This window comes from Mastigoproctus giganteus, chromosome 7 (assembly GCF_048544385.1).
Source record: "Mastigoproctus giganteus isolate SK-2022 chromosome 7, ASM4854438v1, whole genome shotgun sequence".
In the NCBI taxonomy this organism is placed as follows: Eukaryota; Metazoa; Arthropoda; class Arachnida; order Uropygi; family Thelyphonidae; genus Mastigoproctus; species Mastigoproctus giganteus.
In genome coordinates this window covers 199,640,657-199,659,274 of record NC_143581.1, presented here as the reverse complement: position 1 = coordinate 199,659,274, position 18,618 = coordinate 199,640,657, and the positions used below count along the sequence as shown (strand labels likewise).

At 35.0% G+C, this 18,618-nt stretch overlaps 1 protein-coding gene across 1 annotated transcript in view; it reads left to right on the top strand.

Annotated features, from left to right (window-relative positions):
• The window catches only part of LOC150083552 (stress-activated protein kinase JNK-like), a 440,237-nt gene extending 422,805 nt beyond the window's left edge, over nt 1-17,432 (top strand). Inside the window, 2 exon segments of the mRNA XM_090378067.1 lie at nt 1,129-1,233; nt 14,445-17,432. Of these exon segments, the coding sequence (XP_090234193.1) occupies nt 1,129-1,233; nt 14,445-14,530 (191 nt within the window). The 3' untranslated portion in view covers nt 14,531-17,432.
• The last annotated feature ends 1,186 nt before the right edge of the window (nt 17,433-18,618 follow it).

Genomic DNA, 18,618 nt, shown 5'->3' with positions numbered 1-18,618 from the left:
AATCGAACCCGCGACCTTTGGGTTGCCGGGCAGGTACTTTACCCACTCGGCTAGCCCGGTCGGCTCTTTGTTTCAGGCCTAACATATGTATCAAGAATGATAGAAAGGGAAGATGTGCATTATCAGGCACAGGCTTAACCAAAGCTATTTGAAATCGACTAGGTCAGTTATTGGTTTTCAAAGAAAAATAATACTTCCAGAGATCATCAGCCTCCAAGTATGAAGCATGTATGAAGAAATGTCATTAATTTTTTCATGTGGTTATCTATCAGTTGTTTTCAACCTTTTTTTTAATAACGGCACCCCTACTCAATTTTCTGCTTGTTATATATATATATAAAATATTAAAAAATATATATGTTATATGAGTTATTACAATAATATAATTATAAAAATTACGTTTCATAATACAAATTATATATATACAGTATATAATAATTTTATTCTTTGTATAGAGGTACTAAGTAAACATCAATTATAGATCACCACAAAATTAAAACGATACTGTACACCTTTTTATAATGAAATAAACATAAATTTAAAAAAAAATAAGTTTAAGTAACTTAAATCCAAATTACGTGGCACCCCTGGAATGTTGTTGAGGCACCCCGGTTGAAAATCATTGAGTTATATCAATATATGCAGTGAAAAGAAATCAGCAAAAACACCACTAATATGCCAGTGGTGACACATTTTGGGGCATAATGTAGCACCCACTTTGGAAAGCTCTGCTATATGTGTTTCTCTTCAATTCTGATTTTGCACATTTGATGTATAATAGAAAAAATTTCATGTCAACTTTCAGATGCAGTGTTTAAAATTATTTCTATTAAATTTTGCTGTCATGAATGAGACTTAAATAATAGCACTTGATTTTCTTGAAGAAATTTCTTTAATTCTCAAATTTTCTGTATATTTTAGATTAAGATTAATGGGAAAACATCTGTTAATCTAAATTTGATCACTGCTTGAATTAAAATAATTTTCACTGTAAAGAAAATATGCCCATATTAGAAATTGAAAAGAATATATATGTAATTAGATTCATTTATCATATTAACTATGAGATTTTATTAATTGAACACCAGTGATGTAACCCCCAGCACTTTTCTGAAATACATTTTTTAGAGCTTATATATCAAGAAGTGTTAGAATATGAGCAGACCCACAATACCCTAGGAATTGGTCTAGTAGCAGGGCGACCTTTACCATCACATCATAATTCTCAAACAGGTAAAAAAAAATTTTTTTTTTTGGATTTTTAATGGATTATAATGAAAAAATAAACCATTGAATTATAAATGAAAAAAAGAATTCATATTTAAAATAATATTTTAAAAAATTCTTTAACATTAATTCACACTTTGTGCCTTTTTTTAAAATAAGTTCTTTGACTTTTTTTTGCCACTTAAATATTTGTGCAGAAGGATGAGGGAGTTAAAAAGTTTTTTTTTTTAACTCAGAATTCATTAATTAAATTATTTCTTGAATAAAACAAATTTTATAACACTAGTGATATTTTAAATATTGCCAGTGTTATATATTTTAAGGCAAACAGTTCCCACTGTGAATGCATTGTCATATTCCCTAAAGGATATTTTTATTCAAATATAATTTAGAGTTTTTCTGAACAAGTTATTCATTTATTTATCTGAATTTATTTAATGTCAGCAATTTCTTCATTACATATTTTTCCCCTTATTTTTTAAAAAATTGAAGGAAAAAATTGTTTTCCATCCAACTTTTCTTTATATTCATCCTAGTGAAAATCGTTTAAGGAATATATATGTTTTTTAACATTCAGGAACCCTCTAAAGAATGCTGTGTGCATTTCCCATAATGCACCACAAAAATATCGGCTTAGGACAAAATTTTTTAATACCATTTTATGACTCCTATGTTAAAGCTAACTATGTCAGTAATGCTATAGGAGACAACTGCTTTTAATACGTGGTACTAGAATTTTGCTCCACTTCTATAAACTGTGACTAGTTGTTTGCTTGAACTAGAGAACACTGGGATGGGGGCATCTGATAATACCTTAAAGGGGATCAATAAGAAGGGAGAGATATATTGTCACTGGCAAAAGGAAACAAGAACCAAGGGACACAAATATAAAATCTTCTGAAGTAACAAAACGCTTCTTTGGGCAGCATGTTGCAGATAATTGGAATAATTACCTGCTAAGCTGGCTGAGCAGAAGAGTTTGGTATTTGGTAAAATTCAGAGTGGAACTGGATGGTCATTTTAATGATGGGAAAGCATGAATGATTTTTTTTTTCTATTTTTTTGCAAATGCAACAAAAAATAAGTGTTTCCTTGCAGCATTTTTCCATTCTAATACTAAATTCATGGGATTCACCAGCTGTTTCTCTTTCATTGACAAACAATCAGTCATCGTGTTGACATTCCACCTGCCTTGATATCCCTACCCCAGTGCATTAATGCCTTGTTGAAATCTTTTTCCTTTTCTTCACTGATGCAGAAACAATTTTTAGGAAAATTTATTTATCTGTATTTATTTATTTAAGTTCCTAAACAGGAACTTAAGAAGTGTGAAAACCTTCAGACTCATGTCGCAACTGTGCTTTTGATATTTGGATGCTTCTTCCCTTCAAGGTTTGAATAACATTTCCTTGCTTCTTTTTCAAATTGGATTACTTCGATTAGTTCATCCAGTGTCAACTTCGCCATTTGAGGTCTCAAATTTTTTTAATATTCTCATGGGTGAGCTGGAAATTTTCTGCAAGCATTGTGTGCTTAATGCAGCTAACATTCTAATCCAGTGTATTCACAAACTGTTTCATCAATGAAGGTAACAGAATTTTTAGTTGATTGACTTAACTTTTCATGAATTATATTTTCAAACAAGGTGGCACACTACCTCTATATTGCCATAGTTCCTTCTTCCAGTGTTAACTTCTCAATTTTCTCATGTACAAAACTGGCACATTTTCTTCATTACATAATTTTTCCACTATCTTTTGAAAAATTTAAGAAAAAAGTATTTTTCTGTACAACTTCTGCGAACCAGCAGCATGCATGGAACTTTTGAGTCTCCTCATTATATTGCACATTTTTGAGAAGTATCAGAGGGTATTAAAAAATTATGGACTGAAATTATGTACCAGGTACATAATGAGTTGCTGCCACTCTACTCTGAGACTGATAATGTCACAGCAGCAGCCATTAAAAACGTCTTTACTGCAGGAACTCATTATGAAAATGGTACAGTATAATGAAATGCAGAGCCTCCGTATCCAGGTGGCAGGAGTAGCATTGCATAGCACACGCTTCTTGATTAGACCAGGGTTCGAGCCTGTGACCACCAAATATAGAGGAAGTGGAAAGATCAGGGAATGACCACCGCATATCCCCGGAGAAATGTGGCCTTATTTGCTAATGCTCCTAAAAAAAAAAAAAAAACACCCAAACGAAACCAACAATGAAATACAATTATCATTATTTCATTGTACTAGTGTACAATGAAATAATTTGTATGAAATATTTATAATATATTTTATACAAATTATTTCATGATTGTCTGTGAGTGTTATTATAATAATTAATTAATGTTATTATAATAAGCACTAAAATTATTGTGGTCTATGGTAGCTGAGGTGCCTCCGTAGCCAGGTAGGCAGGAGCAGCAGTGCCATAGCACATGCTTCTTGATTAGACTGGGGTTCGAGCCCACGACCACCAAAGTATTTTTCGGAGGATGCGGAAAGGTCAGTGAATGACCACCGCATATCCCCAGAGCAATATGGCCTTAGTTGCTAATGCTCCAAAAAACCAAATAACAATAACAATGGTAACTGAAATAAGATATATAATTTTGACACTCAAATGATTTTAATTCCCAAGTGAATACTCCATCAATTGTCATTCCATTGCGTGTAGTGTTTACTCAAGTATTTGACTTAATATCTAAATTGTAGACATCTTTCATAAATTTACAAAACTTCTTTCCAGCCCCAGAATTTAATTCTAGATTGAAATCACCAGCAAGAACTTCAGGTATCCAGTGGCTCTTCCAATAATTTTGCACCTTCAATGGAATACGGCATCAAATTCTTGTTTATGAATTTTTTAATAAAACTAACGACATCCCTGGAGTGATGTATATGGCAACGATGAAAATAGATTCACTATTGAATTTGCACAAAGAACCACAGATGTCTCCAGCCGACCGGGCTAGCCGAGTGGGTAAAGTACCTGCCCGGCAACCCAAAGGTCGCGGGTTCGATTCCCGCCTCGGGCTTGGATCAAAGTACTGCAAAAACCATGGGAGGTGCAATATGGCCACAGAAGCCGATGCGCCAACAACTACCAAATCAAAAAAAAAAAAAAAAAAAAAAGATGTCTCCAATTTCATCTGATACCACTGTCACATTCAAAGATATGTGGTGTACTGATGATAGCTGAACCGTCATGTTGATATATCGCAACACCACCACTACAAACATCCAACCTTTTAAATTGATTCACACATTGGAATGGTTTAAGTAATATATGTTCATCATTATCCAACCACGTTTCACTTAATATTTTGGATTGCTGTAAGATTATGTCCATTTCAATATGTCGAACATGGGCCCATAAACTTTGTACATTCATTGACGATATAGATATACCACTTTGTACCAAATCTTGCAGTTCATCCTGTAGAGATGGTAGCTTATTATTTTTCAAGCTATCTAGTTCAGCACGAAGTTCTATATTACTAGTAGCTTTGCCATGGTGAAATATGAAATCATTGTGGGGATTTGTGATATATAAACCTTGCAGTTAGGTCACTCAAAATAACGCCACATATACAAGTTGCTGTTGATGATCTTTCTCATAATTATATACAACTTTGGCAAAGGTCCCACCTTGAGATTTATGTATAGTCAAAGCACAAGCACATACTAAAGTTAATTGTGTATGTCTACATGGACTCAAGTTCGAATAGAAAAGCTTAATAAATGGTACTCACCTTAGATAATCTGCAGTTGTTACATGAGGTAGGATGGATGAATAATGTTGGGGTTTAAGAGGTTTTGAATAATTTAAAGTTTAAATGAGTTAATTAGTAAGGATACGGAATTAAAAATTAAAAATGGAATTAAAATATGCTCAAGGAAGTAGAAGCGCACAACTCCGTCCCTGGTTGTCATTGAAGAATTAATTGATTAAAAACTCTAAAATATATGAAATATATGTATTGAAAAATTTTGTAACTAATTTTAATTTTATGATGGTAATGGCTGAATAAACTAAAGGGGTGTAGTTGTGGGAATGTACGTGTAGTGTAAGCTCGGTACTAAATTGCCCTGCTCTGAAACTGTTGTAATGGTAATAAGCCCGTGTGTTAGAGGTTTTTGTGGAACCATACTTGATAGTGATGCTTCCGATGTAGCAGGCATTGCAATTTTGCTGACATTTGATTAAATATACAATATTATTGGGTTTTTATGTTTCTTTGTATGTATTAAATAGTAACCTGAGTTTGTTATATGAGGAAAATATAAGTGTAATGTCAGTGCCTGCGAACACTTGACAGAATTGTCTGGCGAGACTACTGTGATAAGGGAGAATGATGCGCGTGCTCCCTTTTGTTGTGTTGTGTTTGGGTAAATTATTGGTGTTATTTTTGGCAACAGAAATTGGAACAGGTATTTTCTGGACATGAACTTTTTTGTAAGATATTGTAGTTCAACATATAAGTCATCTTGTGAAGAGCTGTATTTAATAGCGTTGTGAATTTGGTTATAAAGAACAGCTTTTTTTGTACTAAGTGGGTAGTGTGATTCAAAGTGTAGATATTTACCTGTGTGTGTGTATTTTTCCTAAAAATCTTGTTTCCCAGTTTGGTGCCTGTTTTGTATATTGTGAGGTTAAGGAAATTGAGTGCACAAAGAGCATCACGGGAACATAGAAGTTCTTATAAAACACTCGTTCCCTCCTCACTTTAGTATTGCCAACTGAAGACGTTAAAAAAATGAAAGTCAGTCGTTATTGACTTTTGACTTCACCGGTTTCATATATTTTAGAGTTTTTAATCAATTAATTCTTCAATGACAACCAGGGACGGAATTGTGCACTTCTACTTCCTTGAGCATATTTTAATTCTGTTTTTAATTTTTAATTCCGTATCCTTACTAATTAACTCATTTAAACTCTAAATTATTCAAAACCTCTTAAATCCCAAAATTATTCATCCATGCTACCTCATGTAACTACTGCAGGTTATCTAAGGTGAGTACTGTTTATTCAGCTTTGCTATTCGAACTTGGGTCCAATCATATCGGTACTTTAAGAAATCCTATAACTTATCTAATTGTCAAACTATAAGATACTTGAACAATTATATCTACACCTTATCTGCACCACCTATTTAATTCTTGATCCTTGATGCTTTTGAACATGCTAGACAAAAAGACACACCTTTCAAAAATACTTGTTAAGTATTTTACTAACAAACGCCATATTTCATTCTTACAAAAATGCCTTACAACATAATTCCAAAATTCGCTGATATTTTTCCCAAAAACACTTGCAAAAGATATCCACACATTATACATCAAATCTCAATTGCCATTATATGGGAAGAAGAAGGTTCAATAAAAAATATCAATTATTACATCAAATACATCAGTTAAGATTCAATCTTAAAAAAGAAATGTCACCCCAAACTTGGATAGAAATTACTACCTTTAATAACACCCATTAATGCTGCCCTCAAAGACGTGGAACAAAGGCATATAAAAAAAAATGGAATACACTCATACAAAAAATACAACCCCCCCCTACAAAATTCCACTGTTAATATTTCATCACAAACCTTCACTACCACTGAGCTTTCAGGACTATAACATGGGTTTAACTTCGCTATAAGGGACCACCGTTATTCCATAAAAGATTGCATCATAGAGTTACAAACTAAACTCGAAAACCACCCCGATAAATGGTGAATCATGCACCAAACCAACGCCATTATCAATTCAAAACCCACCCCCCCAACTCAACATGAAAAAACAACTATTAGACATACAAAAACTACAGGATATTCCAAACATTATTATACAAAAAGCTGACAAAGGTGATACAATAATTCTAGATAAAAGCGCCTATATTGACAAAATGGAACAGATCCTTTCCGACCAAGACACCTATAAAATTGATAACACATACAATATTTCCATACAGAATTTTTCAATATGAAGCCCTTATTATAGAATAGTTCTGCCATCACACCAAATTAAATGTCATAAATGCGAAACTACCCTCCAACCTTTTCCCCGGTCTGGAATCTCATGCACCTAAGATTCCCGCATGTCACAATGAGCATCACAGGAACATAGAAGTTGTTTAAAACACGTGTTCTCTCCTCACTTTAGTATTGCCAACTGAAGACGTTAAAAAACGAAAGTCAGTTGTTATAACTTTTGGCTTCACCGGTTTCATATATTTTAGAGTTTTTAATCAATTAATTCTTCAGTGACAACCAGGGACGGAGTTGTGCACTTCTACTTCCTTGAGCATATTTTAATTCCGTATCCTTACTAATTAACTCATTTAAACTCTGAATTATTCAAAACCTCTTAAACACCAAAATTATTCATCCATTCTACCTCATGTAGCAACTGCAGATTATCTAAGGTGAGTACCGTTTATTAAGATTTGCTATTCAAACTTGAGTCCAATCATATCAGTACTTTAAGAAATCCTATAACTTATCTAAGTATGTCTACATGTTAATTTCCTGTTGTTCTTGAATGGAATCATAGTTGATCGTTTTGTAATAGGTACGGATTGACTAGGGAAATGTTTATCTTTCACATATTGTTTATTAGTATTAGTAATGGCCGCATGGTGCAAGAAAGCCTATGGCTTATGCTGCACCAGCCAAAAAAAAACAAATAAAACAATGATAAAAAATAATAATAATAATTAATAAAAGAAAAGGAAATTAAACCTATCATCCTATGTGCTTCCCTCACCCGAAGGTACTATCCAGATGACCTTTGAATTTCCCCAAACTGTCAGCCTCTACCACCTATGTAGGCAACTTATTTCAGTAATTTATAACTCGCTGGCTAAAATAAAACTTCCTGCAGTCCAATCTAAACATGTCCCCCCGTAACCTGAATTTATGTCCCCTAGTTCTAGCATCATTTGTAATCTTGAAAATTTCATCCTCATTCATTTTACTGATGCTTCTCAGAGCCTTAAACACCTCAATCAAATCTCCTCTAAGGTGTCTAGTTTCCAAACTCTGCAACCCACATATTTGAAATCTTTCTTCATAAGGATGCCCTTTTGCCGATCTCACCAGGCGAGTTACCCTTCTTTGCACCCTTTCAAGAAGCTCAATGTCTTTCTTTAGGTGCGGTCTCCATGCTTGAACACAGTATTCCAAGTGTGGTCTAATAAAAGCTAAGGTGATTATCACGTCCCTATCTCTACTTGCAAAAGTTCATCCAATTCAGCTGTTGATTTGCATAATTTCTGATGCTCATGTGGCCATACCATTGGCACCTATTCAATTGCTCTTGAAGACACGGACATTTGGGTATCTTAATAAATACCAAGCTGCCTCTTGTGAACTCATCTCTACAGAATTCATTACATCTATACTTAATGCTCGTGTTAGATCAGTTATATCCATATCAGGATATTCTTCTTGTAGCTCTATAATTTTCTGTTGCAGGTTGCTTATTCCTCTGTTAGTTTTATTCACATATTGAACTATATATGCTGCACATGAATATTCTTCTACAATAAATTGTAAATCTGAATTAGACTTGAGCACTCCTAAAATGCAAGGATTGAAATTATTCATAAATTTCTCTTCTGTCTTGCATTTAAGAAATACATGTGGTCGTTCGATACCAGCCCTCAAAATATTTAGATATTCTTCTTCTGATTGGCATTCATTTGATTTAAGAAATTCTTCGAAATTAACATGATTATCCAATTCTAATGAGTCGTGCATTTTATGATTTATTTGCAATAAGCTTATCTTTGATTGTCCTCTGTGGCCATCGGTATCAATATACAAGTTTGCAATATTGGCCAAAGAGGTGCTTCAATTTGACATCATGTCGGTTTGCATTATTATTTTTATAATAGGTAAAAGTAATTTTTAAGTTTATAAGTTTATAATAGGTAAAAGGGCTTGAGGGCGAGAGTTTCCTGTACGGACGTGCCTTTCTGCCGCTACTGGAACAGAGAAGTTTTTTCTGATTTATTTTCTGCTTTATTAGTTTAAATTGACATATTAACTTATTTCTAGAGTAGCTTTATATTCCTATTTACGGTACTTAAAGTTAAAGTAACTTAGATAGAGATTTGTAGGTATTACTTAGTATCGGAAAGGGTATCAAATACACGTGTTTACCGTTCATAGACAGCCGCCATTGTTACGTGAACATTAATCAGTAAATCTATTAATCTTGTCGAACTTCATTGGCAATTAAATTGTACTTTTAACTATACATATAACCACATAGGTTACGGAACATAAATAATTAGTAAAAATAAATAATTAATACATAACTTGATACGGAAGTTATATAAAGGGACTTCGTAGATAACACTCGTTACTGAAACGCGACACAGCATATCCGGAATTCGATAGCATTAGCTTTGTATAGTATAGTGCATAATATAATATTGTCAATTATTCAGTAAATCTATTAATCTTGATAAACTTCATTGTCAATTAAATTGTATTTTTAACTCTATAAATATATATAACGACTTAATCGTAACAAATAATTAATACATAACTAGAGTGCTACACGTGATACGGAAGTTGTATAAAGGGAACACTAGATACCGAAAAAAAAAAAAAAAAAAAAAAAAAAACAATATATATATATATATAATATAACTTAAGGATTTAATTTTTGTTTTAATTTTATTGAATTAAATTGGAATCATGACTCTAACCAGAGCAGCAAAGCAAAAGGCTCAAGCTAATGGGAGTGCTGTGGTTCAGGGGAGAACTGAGGGGGCCAGTTGCCCTCTGAATCACAGTCTATTAAAATGCACTGTTTGCTTGATGTTTGCGGAGCAGTTGGGTACGGGACATGATACTGCCAAGGGGGATGTCTTTGTGTGTGCACGATGTAAGGAGTGCAAGGAAATCAGGCGACAACTCAGCGTTGTTATGGGCCTTTATGAGAGCTTGAAGGACAGGGTGGATGCCCTCGAAGGAAATAAATTGAGGGGCCCATCAAGCTCTCAGCTGCCCACATCAACGCCAGAGCTTGCACTTGGTCATCAGGCAACACAGAAGCAGCCCCCTAGGCAGAATGCGCTGGTCCCACAGGAACTAGTAGTTGTTGGTGACTCTATTGTCAGGGAAACGGGGAACATGCTTTGTAAAAAGGATAGGTGGAATAGGACCAGGGTATGTCTGCCAGGGGCAAAGGTTGATGACGTTGTAGAGCGGATATCATCTTTTAAGGGCACAAAAGGTGATATAGTTGTACACGTTGGCACGAATGATATTAAGAGTAGGAGACCGGCGGAATTACTTAGCAAGTACAGGTCACTGCTGAAAAAAAGCCGTGAATTAGGGTTGAACTTGAAAGTGTCTGCAATTCTGCCCAGACACGATAGGAGGGAGTATATGATGAGAGCCTTGTCGATCAATTCGGCCCTGGAGGGATTGTGCAAGGCTCAAGGGGTAGAATTTTTTTCAGCCTGGACTGTACTTGTTAACAGGAGAGATTGCTTCTACAGGGATGGGATACACTTAAATAGAAAGGGTGCAAGAATTTTTGCTGATGCTGTCGAGGCAGTGTTAGGTGGGTCGGAAAACTGCTAGTTGGGGGGGATACAAGGACTAATAGATTAACAGTAGCCACTGGCAGAGGTGGAAGTGATTCTTGCACTGCTTCTATTGATATGAGCAGAAGTCTGAAAAACAAGATGCAGGATATTTCAGAGACTGCTGGTAGTCATTGCGGTACAAGTAAACACATGGGTTGCGTTAGGGTAGCTAAGAATAGAAACAGGTGCATGTATACCTGCGTGTACACCAATGCTAGGAGTTTGGTAAATAAATTTGATGAATTTGAGGTATTGCTCAAAACATCAAAGGCAGATATTGTTGGGATATCAGAGACGTGGTGTCACACAGATATAAGTAATGCGGAACTGGAATTTGGGGAATACAATGTGTATAGAAAGGATAGACAGGACAGGAGGGGAGGAGGGGTTATGCTATTAATTAAGAAACACATAAAGTCCAAGGAAGTGAAGCCAGTTGACATCGATGGACAGGGCAGTGCCGAATCAGTTTGGTGTGACATAAGCATAGGGAAATCAAAATTGAGAGTAGGAGTGTGCTATAGGCCTAATGACTCTGATGAGTATAATAAGATATTGTACAGGGAAATAGAGTGGGCCAGTAAATCAGAGAGTCTTATAATGGGGGATTTTAATTTCCCAGATATTGACTGGAATTTGTGGGTTGGTCACTCGCACACTAGCAAGGCTTTTGTGGATTTATTGGATGATTGTTTTCTACATCAGCATGTTCGTGAGGCAACAAGAGGGAGCAATACTCTTGATCTGATTATCAGTAGTGACTCTTCGTGCATTAAGAACCTGCAGATAAATGAACCACTAGGTGGCAGTGATCACAGTGTGTTGAAGTGGGATTTACTCAAGGAGGTAACTACCATCAGAGGTAAAGGGAAGGGTTTTTGTTTTCGTAAAGGCGACTATGATGGTCTGAGACAGTATTTAAATTCTGTACAGTGGGACCAACTGATGATGTTACCAACAGCAAACTCAAAATGGGAAGCATTCAAGGAACTAATCTTGGAGGCTACCAGGCTTTACATACCAACTAAGAAATATTGTTCAAGGTTTAGGCCTAAATGGTTGTCAGATGAACTAATGAGACATGTGGCAGAGAAGAAAAATGCATGGGATACATATAAATTAATGGGTGACATGGAAGCCTATGATAGATATAAGTTGGTCTGTAACCAAGTCACAAAGGAGATTAGGCAGGCAAAGGCAGACTACGAAAAATCCTTGGCAAAGGATGCAAAGAAAAACAGAAAAGAGTTCTTTACATACTTGAACTCGAGAAGGAAAGGGATGAATCAGATTGGTCCACTGGATATTGATGGTTCAACAGTTGAGGATCCTGCTCAGGTGGCTAACAATCTAAACGAGTATTTTGCATCTACATTCACGCATGAGGAGTTATTCAGGAAGGAGAATGATGTAGGTAAAGTAAACATTGGCAGTGAGCTGGATGATTTTGTAATAACTGAGAGGAAAGTGGAGGAGAGATTGTTGAGGATAAACATAAAAAAGGCACCTGGGGTGGATGGGATCTATCCAGTTATATTAAAGGAGGCAGCAAAGGAAGTATGCAAACCCCTAGCCATAATTATGAGAGCTTCTTTGGACTCAGGGGAGGTACCCATAGACTGGAGATGTGCAAATGTAACCCCAATTCACAAAGGAGGATCAAAGGCTGACACAAGTAATTATAGACCTGTTAGTTTAACTTCTGTTCCAGGTAAATTAATGGAGGCACTGGTTAAAGAAGCACTGCAGGATCATCTAGACAAGAATTCAGTTATAGCTCAGACGCAGCATGGTTTTGTTAAGGGCAGGTCTTGCCTGACCAATTTGATTGGATACTATGATGTAGTCACAAAAGAACTGGATGCAGGGAATAACTTTGATATTATATATTTGGATCTTAGAAAGGCTTTTGATACTGTTGCACATGGAAGACTGCTGCACAAATTGGAGCAGTGTGGCATTGGAGGCAAATTGCTACTATGGATAAGGGGATGGTTGAGTGGCAGAAGACAGAGAGTGGTAATCAATGGACACTGCTCAACGTGGACTAATGTTATTAGTGGAGTTCCTCAAGGTTCAGTGTTGGGTCCGTTGTTGTTTTCGGTGTTTATGAATGATATTGATGATGGGATATCAAGTTTAATGTCCAAGTTTGCAGATGATACAAAGGTTGGCAGGGTCGTTAAGGACACTACTGACGCTATGCTGCTGCAACAGGATCTGGAAAGGTTGAACAGATGGGCTGAGAGGTGGCAAATGAAGTTTAACATTGACAAATGTAAAGTACTACATATGGGAAACAGTAACCCCAGAGCAACGTATCAACTCTGCGGTACTGCACTGACAGTGGTGGAGAATGAAAAGGACCTGGGGGTAATTGTGCAGGGAGATATGAAGTTCTCTGAGCAGTGCAGACGAGCTGCAAGAGTAGCTCATGGTGTCTTGTCAATGATATACAGGAATTTTTCTAGCAGGGATAAGGAGGTGATTATTCCCTTGTATAAGGCAATGGTTAGGCCACATCTTGAGTACTGTATACAGGTCTGGAGGCCTCATTTCAAGAAGGATGTAGAGCTGCTGGAACGGGTACAGAGAAGGGCAACAAAATTAGTAAATGGAACAAAGGGTTGCTCTTACGAAGAAAGGCTTAAGTTTTGCAAATTACAGAGTCTGGAGACTAGGCACCGGCGAGGTGATCTGATAGAGGTGTATAAGGCCTTGAATGGTTTGAGCATGCTCAATGCCAATGGGATTCTTCATCTTTCTCAGAATAATCACCTCAGAGGGCATAAATTCAAATTGAGGAAGGACGGATGTCGGATAGATGTGCGGAAATTTGCCTTTGGCCAGCGGGTGGTTGGTTGGTGGAACCGACTTCCATCACTTGTTGTTGAAGTTGATAGCCTAAACAAATTTAAAGCTCAACTGGACAGGTATTTCGAACGAACGGAGGGGTGAAATGGGAGTGGGTTTTTTTTTTTTTTTTTTTTGGCTGATGCTGAATAAGCTTGCTTTCTTGCATCGTATGCCTCTACTAATGCTAATGCTAATGCTAAAGTATGTTTATATTTCTGTAAATTTGAATAACCTGGAGTTTTCTCTTTAGAACATAATGCATCTATCATTTGGATTGCTTCTTCCATCCCACCTTCTTTTTCTTTTAATGGTACAGAGGGTGCATTGTTCATCCATAATAATATATGTGCATTGTACTTGTTGCATCACTGCATGCAACAAGTACAACACATGTGCCCAAGAAAAGACATTTTTAAAGTCAAGTACAATGCATGCACATCAGGTTTCGTGACAATTCTATATAACGATTTCTAGGTAACGTAATGCTTTTTCCAAATAACACTGGTAAAGATATTTTTAATGTCAAAAAAAAAAGTATAAGCTGTATAAGAATGTATATTAATATATATGAATGGCATATTTTCCTGTATTGTAAGTTAACATTATTTTATTTTACTGCAGTATACATAATTAAAATTTTAATTGTAACAGGTTGAATTTTTGATGTTTACTAATAACACTGTTATACCCATCAATTGACTATTTATTCAGTTCGCTAAAATTATTGTAGTAGTAAAGATATTTTTACATCCTTCTAGATGGGGCAATAGAAGAAGATGGAGAAGATGGTCTCTCTGATCAGTCATCAAATGGCGCCACAAACCCGTATAATCGACGGAGATAAGGTGTAGTTCCTGTATGATTGGTCAGTTCCGTCTGGAGGTTTTCCTCCCTTGCCAGCAAAGAGTCGAGAAAAGTGTGAATGATTCTCGACCAGTATCTTGTAGGTCAGAAGGTTTTTCTGTACAAACTAGTCCCCAGTGAAGTGCTCATCTTCGGTTACCCTCCAGTACTCCCAGCAGATGTGCTCATCTAAAAAATGTTTTCATGGTAAAGACGACATTGCCCAGTCTAACCTCAGTAAATAAAAGATAATGAAATTATAATTCATTTTATGTTTTATAATTTTTGCACATTAATAACATATAACTGACAGATCTCTTCATGTCATTAAGCTCACATTAAAATTATGCAGAAGTTAACGTGTTAATTTATTGAATATGTTAGTAACCAGCTTGTTTTATGCTTCTTTTTGCACTAAAGTGTTTCGGTTAACATCAGTTTGGTAGTACTGTATGTGTAATCTTCATCACTGGAGGAATTATGTATAGGAGGATAGACTGGGCAATGTTTTTCACCAGTAGACTTGCCATTGGTATTTCAAAGAACATCTTCAAAGTACTATGGTGAACCTCAATGTAAAATTTTTGAAAGACATGGGCTTTGTAAATTTTGTTGCCTGTTGTAATAAACTCTTAGGTCTTTGTTCTTTTCATAGAAGCTGGAGAGGAGACCACGTTGTATACAGAATTAATCTTTGACATGTTCAGTCTTGTTTGCATGTCACATTTCATGTTGTAGATGTGTTTGTTCCTGCCTGAATTTTTACACGTAGTTTAGGCAAATGCAGAGTTAAATGCTATCTTGAAGACTGCAGGCTTCAGTCTGTACAAGTTCCATTAATTAAATATTGCATTGGAAGGGTGCATGTTTATGTTGGGCTTCTTTAGCTTGTTGAGTTTTATTATATTAAGTGCTCCTCAAAGGAGAAATATTGGATTTTTTTCTAAAAGTTCATTAATCATGGCAGCTAATTCCCCAGCTTTAACAAATCAGGTTTCATTAAAATCAGCTTGTTTCTTTACAACTTTCTTGTATTTCAGTTTAGAATGTGTTGACCAAGTCATTAAGCACACTGTGCTCATAGTAACTGCCACTTAGTGGTAAAACATTTCATATGATTGCTTGCTGTGTCATCTGGTGACTTCTGTTTGTCATTTTTTTTTAGGCTGAGAATAATTTTAATGCAATCACCAAAATGTTACACTTGTAGTAGTAAAATTACTTTTATTAGGTAACTGTTAAGGCATAAGGCTTCAACATACAATCCGTCTTCAGATACTAGTATTTTTTTATCAAGTGGAAATATTTTCCAGCATATAGGTAGCATTTCTAACTCTTTCAGTGATATTTTAATTTTTGTGCACTGGTTGTAAATACATATTTATACATATTAAAAGGTAATAAGCAAAATTTGGTACCTTTACCAGTTACTGATTTCATCTTATCCAGAAAACAAGTGCATGGTATTGATTTTTAATAGTTATTTTCCGGTATTTTATTGTTACATTCCGACTACGTGAATGCAGAAAAGTTGTGTACTGACTATAGTTTATCAGCAGAAGTAGATTTATATATATTGTCTATATAGTTGGGTTAATTAAATTGTTATTCCTAAGAAATATGATTATGCTCCCTTTGTTTATATGATGAATAAACAAGATGGATGTGTGTTAAAACTCCCCTATCTGTAGCTGTCATATATTTAGGTAAAAAAAAAAAAGACAAATACACTCTGCACTAGTTTAAAAATTGATCCTTTTGGGTATTTTATTAAACAGAATGCTTTATTTTTAAAATTCCTGATAGCACAGTATAGTAAACATACCTAGTTAATATTACAGTTTGGTGAGAGGCACAAATACCTGTCTTAAGCAAATTCCTCCTCAGATTAGAAGTGTACTAGTAAAGGTCCTTCCAGCAGTACCTTCATTGTACGTATGTCCATTTTATACTAACCATTACATTTTTTCCAAATATATAAATATATATATAGTAGTACTGTAGCTAGATATGCATAGGTCTACCTATTTCTGTGACATTTAGGGAAGGGAGGGTGGGGACAGAAGATGGAAATCAATGTACTGCATCAGTGGTTACAGTCTCTCCCTACTAAAGATATGCGGAAATTGTAAACAAGTGGTTAAAATAAAATTGTTACTTGACAGTGTACTCGTTCAAATTGTTAAATTTGCAAATGCCAACAATTTCCAAATTTTGTCTGACTCTCAGATAATCTTATATAACTTTTAAGAGAAGCAGACGCCCTTTCAAGAGGTGCTAATCATATTGATGTTTCTTTTTCTGTGTGCATGCATGTGTGAGAGACAGAATGCGTGAAAGTTGTATACATTTTTGTTTATAACAATCATTGTTTTATATTATACTTTGTTCATTTTATTAATTTTATTACATTGTTACTACAATATTTTCATCATACTTGTTATGGTTGGTGAAATTCAACTCAATTTTTAAACAGTTTCTTGGCACTTTCAGATACTATGAATTGTAAGAACTTGTATAAGTTGTAGTGTATTTTAAAATACTTTGAACTGTCATGTAAGGGTGCTACATGAGAATGTCCAGTTTGAAGCCAAGTCACCAGATGGCGTAGCTACCCAATGTGGTGTGAAGATAGTGTTTTGTACATCGACCAGTTTGCCATTTGTAGCTGCTGTAGAAAGTGGTGCTTGTGTACATGTGCTTCTCTTGCCACATTACTATAGTCTAGATTCCCAGCTGCCTTTGCTGTTGTGAAGGTAATGTCAGGTGTGGGGCATGCAAGTGTTTTCCCTTCCCCACCTGCTGTGTCTCGCCACTTCCGATGTTTACAAATTTTGGAGGGTTGGAAGTGAGCTCTGTAAACTATGGCAACCACAGTTTGCATTAAAGTAGACCAACGATTAGTGTGGTTTCATTCTTTTTTTTAGCACAAATATTTTTTCTAACAATATGTACAGATTACAAGAAACAGGTAAACACTTTAAGGTCTAATTTAGAGAACCACTGCACGAAATTTTTTTTTTTTTTTTCTAATTTCTTAAGCTTTATTCAAAAATACTACAGATAATTAAGATTTAAGTTGTGTGTTGCACTTCAAAAAAGAAGGGAAAAAGATAAATCAGTTTATTTTATACCTTTAAATCAATATTATATTGTTCATGCTAGTGGTGCTTGTCATGTTGGGGGGCACAGTTATATTCAATCTTGGAGGTTCTGGAATATTCTCTGAATGGTTCACAATGATAAGGCCCTAAGGTGCAAGAGAGAAGTTAATTGCTTTATTTGTATATCCAAAAACGCATTCTTCCCAATTTCTGCCTCCCTCCCTCCCCCCCTTGTGACAAAGGGGAGGTTGCCTATTAAATTTTTGTGCTACAAAACTTTTCTTCATTTGGTGGGGGAAGAAAAGAAGAAATGCAAATGTTTAAAGCATGTAAGATGGCCGAAGTATATAAATAATGCCAATGCTACTCACAGAAACAATATTGAAATTGTATTAAAAAAGAAAATCAAGCATACCTCAATGGTATGTCAAAATATGTAATGCAGAAGATGTTTCTTCACATACTGTTTTAATGTGGAATACATATAAAGAAGCTGCAGTAGCCTTATTTCGTTTTTTTTTTTTTGTTTTTTTTTTTTTGTTTTTTTTTTTTTTTAATTTATATCAGGAAATCTTAATTTATTGTCATAGATACAAAAATATATCAAGGTAGAGAGGTGATCCCAATTTTGCTCTGATTCACAGGGCTAAGCCAACTTAGTCCATTTTGCATCAACATTGTGTTCTGTTGCAATAATAGCTGAAACTGCATCCATTTAAAGAGTTATGAATTTCTTTTGCACGTATGAAGCAGAAATTCTTTTGAAGCAGTTATATATGCAGTCTCATGAGTCAGTGTTTAGTGGCATTAGAAATGAATTATTTTCTGGAGTAGTTGTTACACCTTATACAATATATTTAAAGAAAATATAAAATTATTTAATTTAATTTAATAATTAAATTTATTATTATAATTATTTAAAGAAAATATATAATTAGTACTCAGAGAATAATAAATCAATCTATCCTTTGTGTTCAGTATCTTT